The 14,430-nt window shown below is 41.9% G+C and overlaps 1 protein-coding gene across 1 annotated transcript; it reads left to right on the top strand.

Annotated features, from left to right (window-relative positions):
* The first annotated feature begins 10,445 nt into the window (after positions 1-10,445).
* Positions 10,446-14,430, top strand: LOC110490877 (type-1 angiotensin II receptor-like). The gene is made up of 4 exons (XM_021564300.3): positions 10,446-11,009; positions 11,204-11,419; positions 13,670-13,782; positions 14,163-14,430. Exons 1-4 carry the CDS (start codon positions 10,461-10,463, stop codon positions 14,428-14,430), a joined length of 1,146 nt encoding a protein of 381 aa, XP_021419975.3. The 5' UTR covers positions 10,446-10,460.

Raw genomic sequence — 14,430 nt, 5'->3', positions numbered from 1 at the left:
CAGATGCCTCACAAGTCCTTCACTGGCAGCTTCATTAAATAGAACTCGCAAAACACCAGTCTCAACGTCAACAGTGAAGAGGCAACTCCGAGGTGCTGGCCTTCTAGGCAGAGTTCCTCTGCCCAGTGTCTGTGTTATTTTGCCCATCTTAATATTTTCTACTGATTGGCCAGTCTGAGATAATACTTTTTCTTTGCAACTCTGCCTAGAAGACCAGCATCCCAGAGTCACCTCTTCCCTGTTGACGTTGAGACTGGTGTTTTGCAGGTACTATTTAATGAAGTTGCCAGTTGAGGACTTGTCGGCTATTTGAGACAGTAAAGGCGGCTTTGCTATTTTTGTGTAGAGACTTCAGCTTCCCTCCAGAACCTGAGGTCACATGCTCTCTAGTGGCTTAACTTGAAGATGTGGCAAATAGGAGTGGCAATATGGTCTGCTATTATCTTCAGTAATTTTCCATCCAGATTGTCAGAACCCGGTGGATTGTCATTGTTGATAGATAACAATAATGTGTTCACATCTTCCACACTGCCTTTACGGAATTCAAAAGTACAATTCTTGTCTTTCATAATTTGGTCAATAAAAGTGACAGCAGAGCTACAATAATCTTTTAGCCAGATGTGTAAGGCTAGTAGCCTGCTGAATCTTTCACACCCGCGGCCCAACGATGGTACTGGACCTGAAATGACTGGCTGTTTTTTGGAGTCTTTTAATGCTAAAATCAGTTCTTTAAATGCAAATTTCAAATGTTCCGAGCTAGCCCTCCTGATGTTGTTTGATCCCACATGGACTACGACACTGTCAACTCCCGGCATCTGTGGTAGAACAGTCAGAAGCCTGTCCTGTCCTGTACTCGTGCTCCTGTGTAGAACAGGATCTTTGCCTTGGGGATCGAGATGTTTCTCACCGTAGAGCTGCCTATGATGACAGCTGGTGGTGTTCAATGGGCCGGTCTATCAGGCAGCCTCACGGTCTGATGAGGGTAGAAGCTCCGAGGATCTGAACACGAGGTAGAATCCACCGGAGAGGGTGGCAGAACAGAGGATGAAGACTCAGGTACCTCCGGATCCGATCTTGAATGGGAAGCCCCCAAGGAAGAAGGCGCTGGAACCTCTGGGTCCAGGGTGGCAGAGCTGTTTCTGGTCTGTGTCAGGTCCGGGCTCAACATCTCTAAGGAGACCCCAGTTGCCAGAGGACACTGTTAGATATAGAAAGGGGCTAAGTTAGAACCACAGAACTAGAGGCTGTCCACTCTTCTGTTAGAACCGCAGAACCAGAGACTGTCCACTCTTCTGTTAGAACCACAGAACTAGAGGCTGTCCAGTCTTCTGTTAGAACCACAGAACTAGAGTCTGTCCAGTCCTCTGTTAGAACCACAGAACTAGAGGCTGTCCAGTCCTCTGTTAGAACCACAGTACTAGAGTCTGTCCAGTCCTCTGTTAGAACCACAGAACTAGAGGCTGTCCAGTCCTCTGTTAGAACCACAGAACTAGAGGCTGTCCAGTCTTCTGTTAAAACTATAGAACTAGAGAGGAGGAGAGATGAAGAAGAGCGAGTGAGAGGGGGGAGAGAGGGGGAGAGAGAGAGAGAGAGAGAGAGAGAGAGAGAGAGAGAGAGAGAGAGAGAGAGAGAGAGAGAGGGGGGGGGGGGAGAAGGGGAGAGAGAGAGGAGGAGAGAGAGAGAGAGAGAGAGAGGGGGGGAGCGAGAGAGAGAGAGAGATGGGGGGAGCAGATTTCTCTGTATCCCTCCTTCTCTGAAGCATCGGCAGCTCACCGGTTCACAGCCACAGGTATGAGCTTTTCCTCTCTGAACAGCAGCTTGACATATGGACTTTACTTTAAGTAATCTATTTTCTCTCTAACTCAATTCTTTAGACTGTCGGCTATCTTTCAGACGTGTAGTTTTACTTTATTTGAGCTTTAAAGCAGAATCAGCTTCAGCTACAACATCATAATATCATTGAGACTTGTTAACTGAGTAATTAATAGACATGATTAAATAGCTGTAAATTACAATATATATAGATAGTATATAGATATATATAATACATATAGTATATACAATATATATAGTATATAGATAGTATATATATATATACATATATATAGACGTATACAGTATATATAGATAGTAAATAGATATATATAGATGTATACAGTATATATAGATAGTATATAGATATATATAGTATATAGATAGTATATAGATGTATATATATAGATGTATACAGTATATATAGATAGTATATAGATATATAGTACATCTCGTATATATAGATAGTATATAGATATATATATATAGTATATACAGTATATACAGTGTATATAGATAGTATATAGATATATATAGTATATACAGTATATATAGATAGTATATAGATAGTTTATATACATACATACAGTGGGGCAGAAAAGTATTTTGTTCAAAGCTGTTCATCTATTGTCTTTCTCTCTCTTTGAGTCAACTACCCACCACATGTTATCCACTGCAGTGCTAGCTAGCTGTAGCTTATGCTTTCAGTACAAATATTTAATTTAGCTAATAATTTGGACATCCATCAATCTGTCCATCTTTTCAATATTATTTATTTAGCCTTTTTAACTAAATCTCTTTCTCTGAACAATTCTATTAGTGTAAAATAATAGAATTATATTTTTTTTTTCAGTGTACAGTATAGCTCGGTATTTGTTTTGTAAAGTGTATGTTTTTGCTCATCTTTATCAAAAGTACCAATAATTATGAAGGCGAATGTATATGGATGTCTGACTCTGACAGCTGCTGTAGTTTCAGAACAGAGGATGTGGATTTTTTTTTTCACGCGTGGACATTTCCAGTGAATGAGTGGGATTTTTCAATATTATCTCAATGAAATAGTAGGATGTCATTTTGAGTTTATTCTCTGCTTACACAGTATTTCAAACGTTGTCCTTTTTTTTGCCTCCTTCAAAAAACACAAAAAAACAAGTAAATGTTTTTCTTCTTCTCGTTTCATCAAATGTATATTATTATTAATATATTTATATTCAAATTTATATTATTATTACTATATTTATATTCAAATTCATTTTATTATAATTATTATATTTATATTCAAATGTATATTATTATTACTATATTTATATTCAAATTCATTTTATTATAATTATTATATTTATATTCAAATGTATATTATTATTATTATTATATTTATATTCAAATGTATATTATTATTACTATATTTATATTCAAATTCATTTTATTATAATTATTATATTTATATTCAAATGTATATTATTATTACTATATTTATATTCAAATTCATTTTATTATAATTATTATATTTATATTCAAATGTATATTATTATTATTATTATATTTATATTCAAATGTATATTATTATTACTATATTTATATTCAAATTCATTTTATTATAATTATTATATTTATATTCAAATGTATATTATTATTAATATATTTATATTCAAATTTCTATTATTATTACTATATTTATATTCAAATTCATTTTATTATAATTATTATATTTATATTCAAATGTATATTATTATTATTATTATATTTATATTCAAATGTATACTCTTATTATTATATTTATATTCAAATTTACAGCACCTCCGCTGGTAAAATCATTAACAAAAGAAAAACACTTATAAATCTAAACCCTGAAATGTGTTGCATTTCTCAGAGAAATGTCATTACTGTCCCCAGTCCACCTGGCCGTGCTGCTGCTCCAGTTTCAACTGTTCTGCCTGTGATTATTATTATTTGACCATGCTGGTAATTTATGAACATTTGAACATCTTGGCCATGTTCTGTTAAAATCTCCTCCCGGCACAGCCAGAAGAGGACTGGCCACCCCACATAGCCTGGTTCCTCTCTAGGTTTCTTCCTAGGTTTTGGACTTTCTAGGGAGTTTTTCCTAGCCACCGTGCTTCTACACCTGCATTGCTTGCTGCTTGGGGTTTCACTTAATGCATCAGGGCGGTTATGCATCCACCCATACAGACAGGCAGAATGGGAGAGGTACTGTAGCATCCACCCATACAGACAGGCAGAATGGGAGAGGTACTGTAGCATCCACCCACACAAACAGGCAGAATGGGAGAGGTACTGTAGCATCCACCCATACAGACAGGCAGAATGGGAGAGGTACTGTAGCATCCACTCATACAGACAGGCAGAATGGGAGAGGTAATGTAGCATCCACCCATACAGACAGGCAGAATGGGAGAGGTACTGTAGCATCCACCCATACAGACAGGCAGAATGGGAGAGGTACTGTAGCATCCACCCATATAGACAGGCAGAATGGGAGAGGTACTGTGGCATCCACCCATACAGACAGGCAGAATGGGAGAGGTACTGTGGCATCCACCCATACAGACAGGCAGAATGGGAGAGGTACTGTGGCATCCACCCCCACAGACAGGCAGAATGGGAGAAGTATGGTTGACCTGCTAGAGATTAAAGGACTGTGTCCTATTGGAAGTGCTCGGGGCCCACGTCCAGACAGCATCTCATATCAGGAGTGCTGATCTAGGATTGATTAAGCCTTTTAGGTCACAATAAATACGATTGTGTGGACAGATGGACTGGACCAGCGCTCCTACGCTGAGATGCTGCGTGAAAAAGGGCCCAGGTTATAACTGTAGATGATGTGATTTGCTGAACACAGCATTTAGAAAGGTCAAAGTGAAGGACATTCAGTTTCAGAATTTCCCAGTAAAGTTGTGATGCCATCTTGTGGTTTAAAAACATCATCTCACTGCAGTCAAACTGGTAGAACAATGACATCAGACTGGAACTCCAGTTCAGAACTACTAAATACATATTGGCAACACGGTGACATCATTGGAAATTGCCCATGATTTTCTTGGATAGTTTTAAAATAATGAATTAACCAAAAACTCTGAAACTGATCCCAAGCAGGTAAAAAAAAGCAGTCTTGTCTTTTCCACCTTTTATCTTCCTTACGTTCCACTGTAACTTCTTTAACGAAAAGTTTTTAGTCAAATATAATTTACCTAAATATATGTGTAGTTGTTTAGTGGTTCAGAAACAGTATTCCTTCAGGCTCTCGGTCACTAGAACTCCACTAAAGACCTACGGTTTAAACCTCAACCACCACAAATAAAGACCTACGGTTTAAACCTCAACCACCACCTACAAAGACCTACGGTTTAAACCTCAACCACCACTTACAAAGACCTACGGTTTAAACCTCAACCACCACTTACAAAGACCTACGGTTTAAACCTCAACCACCACTTACAAAGACCTACGGTTTAAACCTCAACCACCACTTACAAAGACCTACGGTTTAAACCTCAACCACCACTTACAAAGACCTACGGTTTAAACCTCAACCATCACCTACAAAGACCTACGGTTTAAACCTCAACCATCACCTACAAAGACCTACGGTTTAAACCTCAACCACCACTTACAAAGACCTACGGTTTAAACCTCAACCACCACAAATAAAGACCTACGGTTTAAACCTCAACCACCACTTACAAAGACCTACGGCTTAAACCTCAACCACCACTTACAAAGCTACGGTTTAAACCTCAACCACCACTTACAAAGCTACGGTTTAAACCTCAACCACCACAAATAAAGACCTACGGTTTAAACCTCAACCACCACTTACAAAGCTACGGTTTAAACCTCAACCACCACTTACAAAGACCTACGGTTTAAACCTCAACCACCACTTACAAAGCTACGGTTTAAACCTCAACCACCACAAATAAAGACCTACGGTTTAAACCTCAACCACCACTTACAAAGACCTACGGTTTAAACCTCAACCACCACTTACAAAGACCTACGGTTTAAACCTCAACCACCACTTACAAAGACCTACGGTTTAAACCTCAACCATCACCTACAAAGACCTAAGGTTTAAACCTCAACCACCACTTACAAAGCTACGGTTTAAACCTCAACCACCACCTACAAAGACCTACGGTTTAAACCTCAACCATCACCTACAAAGCTACGGTTTAAACCTCAACCACCACTTACAAAGACCTATGGTTTAAACCTTAACCACCACAAATAAAGACCTACGGTTTAAACCTCAACCACCACCTACAAAGACCTACGGTTTAAACCTCAACCACCACTTACAAAGCTACGGTTTAAACCTCAACCACCACCTACAAAGACCTACGGTTTAAACCTCAACCACCACTTACAAAGACCTACGGTTTAAACCTCAACCATCACCTACAAAGCTACGGTTTAAACCTCAACCACCACCTACAAAGCTACGGTTTAAACCTCAACCACCACTTACAAAGACCTACGGTTTAAACCTCAACCACCACTTACAAAGCTACGGTTTAAACCTCAACCACCACCTACAAAGACCTACGGTTTAAACCTCAACCACCACTTACAAAGACCTACGGTTTAAACCTCAACCACCACCTACAAAGACCTACGGTTTAAACCTCAACCACCACCTACAAAGACCTACGGTTTAAACCTCAACCACCACCTACAAAGACCTACGGTTTAAACCTCAACCATCACCTACAAAGACCTACGGTTTAAACCTCAACCACCACAAATAAAGACCTACGGTTTAAACCTCAACCACCACTTACAAAGACCTACGGTTTAAACCTCAACCACCACCTACAAAGACCTACGGTTTAAACCTCAACCATCACTTACAAAGACCTACGGTTCAAACCTCAACCATTACAACAAAACACACAAGTGGAAGGAAGATCATTTGTTTTCAACCACACTATTTCACATCATACATTTTCTAATGAAGCTAAATCCATAAGTAGCCTGAGGCTAATTTATAATGAAGCTAAACCCATATGTAGCCTGAAGCTAATTTATAATGACGCTAAACCCATATGTAGCCTGAAGCTAATTTATACTGAACCTAGACCACTATGTAGCTTGAGGCTAACTTATAATTAAGCTGAAACCCCTATGAACGCTAAGGCAATGTTTTATGAAGCTAAAGCCCTATGTAGCCTGAGGCTAATGAAACTAAATGTCTATGTAGCCTGAGGCTAATTTATACCTAAGCTAAACCCCTATGTTGCCTCAGGCTAATTTATACCTAAGCTAAACCCCTATGTTGACTCAGGCTAATTTATACCTAAGCTAAACCCCTATGTAGCCTGAGGCTAATTTATAATGAAGCTAAACAGTGATGTAGCCTGAGGCTAATGTATAATGAAGCTAAACAACTATGTAGCCTGAGGCTAATTTATAATGAAGCTAAACAACGATGTAGCCTGAGGCTAATTTATAATGAAGCTAAACAACGATGTAGCCTGAGGCTAATTTTCCACACAGATTTGATGCTGGGAAAGTTTCCAGCGTGGGTCCTGTTTGTTGAGGTGTGTTATGATTAGAAGTTCTCATGCTGGGTCCTTGGATCAAACAGCCTGAAACGTGGCATGTCTTTACAGGGACTGGAGTGGTGGGATCACAACCCGTATCATCTCTCTACTTCTCCCTCTCTCTCTCCTCTATATACCTCTCTCTATCCCTCTCTCTACTTCTCCCTCTCTCTACTTCTCCCTCTCTCTACTTCTCCCTCTCTCTATCCCTCTCTCTACTTCTCCCTCTCTCTATCCCTCTCTCTATCCCTCTCTCGATCTCTCTCTCTACTTCTCCCTCTCTCTACTTCTCCCTCTCTCTACTTCTCCCTCTCTCTATCCCTCTCTCTATCCCTCTCTCCACTTCTCCCTCTCTCTATCCCTCTCTCTATCCCTCTCTCTACTTCTCCCTCTCTCTACAGCTCCTTCTCTCTACTTCTCCCTCTCTCTATCCCTCTCTCTACTTCTCCCTCTCTCTATCTCTCTCTACTTCTCCCTCTCTCTCTCCCTCTCTCTCTCCCTCTCTCTATCCCTCTCTCTACAAAAGTTCCAAAAGAATAAAGACATTTCAATTGTTATATTACAGTATGTTTATCTACAGTGTTGTAACGATGTACAAAAAGGCAAAAGGGGAAATAAATAAGCATAAATATGGGTTGTATTTAACATGGTGTTTGTTCTTCACTGATTGCCCTTTTCTTGTGGCAACAGGTCACACATCTTGCTACTGTGAAGGGACAATGTGGAATTTCACCCAGTAGATATGGGACTAGGTTTTCTAATTCTTTGTGGATCTGTGTAATCTGAGGGAAATGTGTGTCTCTAATATGGTCATATATTTGTCAGGAGGTTAGGAAGTGCAGCTCAGTTTCCACCTCATTTTGTGGGCAGTGTTGCACATAGCCTGTCTTCTTTTGAGAGCCATGTCTGCCTACGGCGGCCTTTCTCAATAGCAAGGCTATGCTCACTAAGTCTGTACATAGTCAAAGCTTTCCTTACGTTTGGGTCAGTCACAGTGGTCAGGTATTCTGCCACTGTGTCCTCTCTGTTTAGGGCCAGTCACAGTGGTCAGGTATTCTGCCGCTGTGTCCTCTCTGTTTAGGGCCAGTCACAGTTTGGGGCCAAATAGCATTCTAGCTTGCTCTGTTTTTTTGTAAATTCTCCCCCCCCCCCCCTCTCTCTCTCTCTCTCTCTCTCTCTCTCTCTCTCTCTCTCTCTCTCTCTCTCTCTCTCTCTCTCTCTAACATTAGGGTGTAGGGTGTAGGGTGTAGGGTGAATGGTGTAACATTAGGGTGTATGGTGTAGGGTGAAGGGTGTAGGGTGTAGGGTGAAGGCTGTAACATTAGGGTGTAGGGTGTAGGGTGTAGGGTATAGTTTGAATGGTGTAGGGTGTAGTGTGTCGGGTGTAGGGTGTAGGGTGTATGCTGTAACATTAGGGTGTAGGGTGTAGGGTGTAGGGTGAATGCTGTAAAATTAGGGTGTAGGGTGTAGGCTGAATGATGTAACATTAGGGTGTAGGGTGTAGGGTGTAACATTAGGGTGTAGGGTGTAGGGTGTAACATTAGGGTGTAGGGTGTAGGGTGTAGGGTGTAGGGTGTAACATTAGGGTGTAGGGTGTAGGGTGAATGGTGTAACATTAGGGTTTAGGGTGCAGGGTGAATGCTGTAACATTAGGGTGTAGGGTGAATGGTGTAACATTAGGGTGTAGGGTGTAGGGTGAATACTGTAACATTAGGGTGTAGGGTGTAGGGTGAATGCTGTAACATTAGGGTGTAGGGTGTAGGGTGTAGGGTGAATGCTGTAACATTAGGGTGTAGGGTGTAGGGTGAATGGTGTAACATTAGGGTGTAGGGTGTAGGGTGAATACTGTAACATTAGGGTGTAGGGTGTAGGGTGAATGCTGTAACATTAGGGTGTAGGGTGAAGGGTGTAGGGTGTAGGGTGAATGCTGTAACATTAGGGTGTAGGGTGTAGGGTGTAGTTTGTAGGGTGAAGGGTATAGGGTGTAGGGTGAATTCTGTAACATTAGGGAGTAGGGTGTAGGGTGAATGTTGTAACATTAGGTTGTAGGGTGTAGGGTGTAGTGTGTAGGGTGTAGGGTGTAGGGTGTAGGGTGAATGCTGTAACATTAGGGTGTAGGGTGTAGGGTGAATGGTGTAACATTAGGGTGTAGGGTGTAGGGTGAATACTGTAACATTAGGGTGTAGGGTGAAGGGTGTAGGGTGTAGGGTGTAGTGTGTAGTGTGTAGGGTGTAGTGTGTAGTGTGTAGGGTGTAGGGTGTAGGGTGTAGTGTGTAGGGTGTAGGGTGAAGGGTGAATGCTGTAACATTAGTGTGTAGGTTGTAGGGTGTAGTGTGTAGGGTGTAGGGTGTAGGGTGTAGGGTGTAGGGTGAAGGGTGAATGCTGTAACATTAGGGTGTAGGGTGTAGGATGTAGGGTGTAGTGTGTAGGGTGTAGGGTATAGGGTGTAGGGTGTAGGGTTAGTGTGTAGTGTGTAGGGTGTAGGGTGAAGGGTGTAGGGTGTAGGGTGTAGGGTGAAGGGTGTAGGATGTAGGGTGTAGGGTGTAGGGTTAGTGTGTAGTGTGTAGGGTGTAGGGTGTGGGTTGTAGGGTGTAGGGTTAGTGTGTAGTGTGTAGGGTGTAGGGTGAAGGGTGTAGGGTGAAGGGTGTAGGGTGTAGGGTGTAGGGTGTAGTGTGTAGTGTGTAGGGTGAAGGGTGTAGGGTGTAGGGTGTAGGGTGAAGGGTGTAGGGTGTAGGGTGTAGGGTGTAGGGTGAAGGGTGTAGGCTGTAGGGTGTAGGGTGTAACATTAGGGTGTAGGGTGTAGGGTGAAGGGTGTAGGGTGTAGGGTGTAGGGTGTAGGGTGTAGGGTGAAGGGTGTAGGGTGTAGTGTGTAGGGTGTAGGGTGTAGGGTGTAGGGTGAAGGGTGTAGTGTGTAGGGTGTAGGGTGTTGGGTGAAGGGTGTAGTGTGTAACGTTAGTGTGTAAGCTGTAGGCTGCTTGTGTTCATCAGTGTTTACGGCTTGTTGACGACGGCTCCTCTCCTGTCGTTGTGTTTCTATAATAGTACTGACTGGTTGCCCTGGGACCTGGATACAGCTGTTAAACGATGGAGAACTATACGGCGGGAGGAGAAGGTATCCTTCTGAACTGCAGCATGTCTGGAAGGCACAACTTAATCTTCATCCTGATCCCGGTAGTGTACGGCTGTAACTTTGTCATCGGCATGGTGGGGAACAGCATTGTGGTGGCGGTCATCTACCGTTACATGAAGCTGAAGACAGTGGCCAACGTGTTCGTCCTCAACCTAGCCATCTCAGACCTTACCTTCCTGATCACCCTGCCCATGTGGGCCACCTTCACTGCCACAGGCTACCAGTGGCCCTTCGGTGGATTCCTGTGTAAGGCCAGCGCTGGCCTGGTTATGTTCAACCTCTACAGCTCCATCTTCTTCCTCACCGCGCTCAGCATCGACCGCTACCTGGCCATCGTCCACCCGGTGAGGTCGCGGCAGCGCCGTACTGTGCTCTACGCCCGTATCACCTGCGTCCTGGTTTGGCTCTTCGCCCTCCTGCTGTCCGTCCCCACGGCCCTGACCAGAGACCTGATGCAAATCACCAACTACAACATCACCACGTGTGGCGTACTGCACCCTGAGGTTTGACATGATTAGGGCTATTTTTTCATTGAGTGACTCTTAAACAGGAAAATGTTGATATTGTGGTAATTGGTGCTACTACAGTTTTGCTGTTGATTGTGAAGTCTCATTGTGTTTGTATCCCAACCATCTAATACGGTCTCCATCTGGAGCAGCCCACCACTATTCACAAATAAATTAAATAAATCATTCAGGGCTCCAGGCACCTCCTCCTCACCATCAGCCTGATGAAGAGCATCCTTGGGTTCCTGTTTCCCTTCTTCATCATCATCACCTGCTACTGCCTGATTGGTGGAGCCTTGGTCAGGGCGCGGAGCATCCAGAAGACCACCCGGTCGAGAGACGATGAGGTGTTGAGGATACTGGCGTCGGCTGTCCTAGTTTTCTTCCTGTGTTGGGTGCCCCACCAGGTGGGAGGAGACTCTCTCCACACACACACTGCATTCTAAAGATACTCACTCTACACACACTGCATTCTATAGATACAGTGGGGTAAAAAAGTATTTAGTCAGCCACCAATTGTGCAAGTTCTCCCACTTAAAAAGATGAGAGAGACCTGTAATTTTCATCACAGGTACACTTCAACTATGACAGAAAAAATGAGAAAAAAAATCCAGAAAATCACATTGTAGGATTTTTAATGAATTGGTGGAAAATAAGTGTTTGGTCACCTACAAACGAGCAAGATTTCTGGCTCTCACAGACCTGTAATTTCTTCTTTAAGAGGCTCCTCTGTCCTCCACTCGTTACCTGTATTAATGGCACCTGTTTGAACTTGTTATCAGTATAAAAGACTCCTGTCCACACTCTAAACTCCACTATGGCTAAGACCAAAGAGCTGTCAAAGGACACCAGAAACAAAATTATAGACCTGCACCAGGCTGGGAAGACTGCAGTGCCAGACGTGTCCCCCTGCTTAAGCCAGTACATGTCCAGGCCCGTCTGAAGTTTGCTAGAGAGCATTTGGATGATCCAGAAGAAGATTGGGAGAATGTCATATGGTCAGATGAAACCAAAATACAACTTTTTGGTAAAAACTCAACTCGTCGTGTTTGGAGGACAAAGAATGCTGAGTTGCATCCAAAGAACACCATACCTACTGTGAAGCATGGGGGTGGAAACATCATGCTTTGGGGCTGTTTTTCTGCAAAGGGACCAGGACGACTGATCCATGTAAAGGACAGAATGAATGGGGCCAAGTATCGTGAGATTTTGAGTGAAAACCTCCTTCCATCAGCAAGGGCATTGAAGATGAAACGTGGCTGGGTCTTTCAGCATGACAATGATCCCAAACACACCGCCCGGGCAACGAAGGAGTGGCTTTGTAAGAAGCATTTCAAGGTCCTGGAGTGGCCTAGCCAGTGTCCAGATCTCAACCCCATAGAAAACCTTTGGAGAGAGTTGAAAGTATGTGTTGCCCAGCAACAGCCCCAAAACATCACTGCTATAGAGGAGATCTGCATGGATGAATGGGCCAAAATACCAGCAACAGTGTGTGAAAACCTTGTGAAGACTTACAGAAAACGTTTGACCTCTGTCATTGCCAACAAAGGGTATATAACAAAGTATTGAGATAAACGTTTGTTATTGACCAAATACTTATTGACCAAATAGACACTGCATTCTATGTATGCTTCCATATGATAGATGTATTTGATAATGTTTCGACCACTCAGGTCTTTATTACATCATCTGACTGACGTATTGAAAATATATCCTAATGTCACACATATTGATCACATGGGAGCGTGCAATACAGTGAGCCTCTTTTCACAGTTAATTGAATAACAACTATTTCCACACCTGCTAGCTCCGACAATAGGACATTTGAGAAGATAGTCAGGACTTGTTTGGTTTATACAGCAGAACCTCAAAGTTTAATCTGTGAATGTATTTGGAATTCTTCCACAGATTCTTTTAAACAGATTATCCTGTCATTATCCTGTTATTATCCTGTTATTATCCTGTTTTTATCCTGTTATTATCCTGTCATTATCCTGTTATTATCCTGTTATTATCCTGTTTTTATCCTGTTATTATCCTGTTATCTTGTTTTTATCCTGTTATTATCCTGTAGATATCCTGTTATTATCCTTTTATTATCATGTTTTATCTCCTGTCATTATCCTGTTTTTATCCTGTTATTATCCTGTTGATGTCCTGTTATTATCCTGTCATTATCCTGTCATTATCCTGCCATTATCATGCATTATCCTGTTATTGTCCTGTTTTTATCACGTTGATATCCTGTTATTATCATGTCATTATCATGTCATTATCATGTTATTATCCTGTTGTTATCCCATAATTATCCTGTCATTATCATGTTATTATCCTGTTGTTATCCCATCCTTATCCTTTTATTATCCTGTCACTATCCTGTTATTATCCTGTTTTTATCCTGTTATTATCCTGTTTTTATCCTGTTATTATCCTGTTGATATCCTGTTATTATCCCATCATTATCCCATCATTATCAAGTTATATCCTGTTATTATCCTGTTTTTATCCTGTCATTATCCAGTTATTATCCTGTTATTATCCAGTTATATCCTGTTATTATCCTGTTATTATCCTGTTATATCCTGTTATTATCATGTTATTATCCTGATTTATATCCTGTTCCTCCGTGAATGTTCTCTTTCTGTTCCTGTCCTCAGGTTTTACACTTCATGGATCTGCTGGCCCAGCTGAAGGTTGTAACTAACTGTGTGATGGTGGACTTCATTGACACGGCCATGCCCTTTACCATCTGCATCGCCTTCCTCAACAGGTAGTTTTGAGGTTCATCTCAGAAACACGGAACTAAAGTTTTGCATAATTGCGTCAGATGTTACATGCGTCTGTCCACAAGAGACTACCTAGAGGTCAGATAGGTGGGCCAGCAAACGGAAGGTCGCTGGTTTGAATGCCGTTGCCAACTGGGAAAAATCTAGCCTGGAACCAGTCTGTTTGTGCTATTATTACACTACTTTTGTCGACTCAACATGTTTGGCATTTGACACGAAGTACTGGGAGTGGAATGTTAGCACAAAACAGGTATGGATTTCAGACTAGGACAAGTCTGGTGGGGAGCACATTTCAGTTTCTGTGACAATTGACAATAAAGTATTATCTGAACTAATTTTATCTTGTCTTATGTTATATCACCAGCTGTGTCAACCCCATCCTCTACAGCTTTGTGGGGCAGAACTTCAGGAAAAACCTGTTCCGACTGCTCCACTGTTCCCCCTCTGGCCCCGAAGGGACACAACCATACATCAGCACTAAGATGTCTACCTATTCCTACCGCGTCTCCGAGGTACTGCACCTCACCAACAAAAACAAGCAGGCCATGGAGGCCATGTCTAATGTGAAGAGAGGAGAGAAAGAGGTGAAGTGTGTACTAATTCTAGAACCACAAATAGATTATGTGTTTTAA

The sequence above is a fragment of the Oncorhynchus mykiss genome, chromosome 15 (genome assembly GCF_057628025.1).
Source record: "Oncorhynchus mykiss isolate SJ-2025 chromosome 15, ASM5762802v1, whole genome shotgun sequence".
Classification (NCBI taxonomy): Eukaryota; Metazoa; Chordata; class Actinopteri; order Salmoniformes; family Salmonidae; genus Oncorhynchus; species Oncorhynchus mykiss.
The sequence above is the reverse complement of the archived record's forward strand: the minus strand, read 5'-3'. Positions and strand labels throughout refer to the sequence as shown.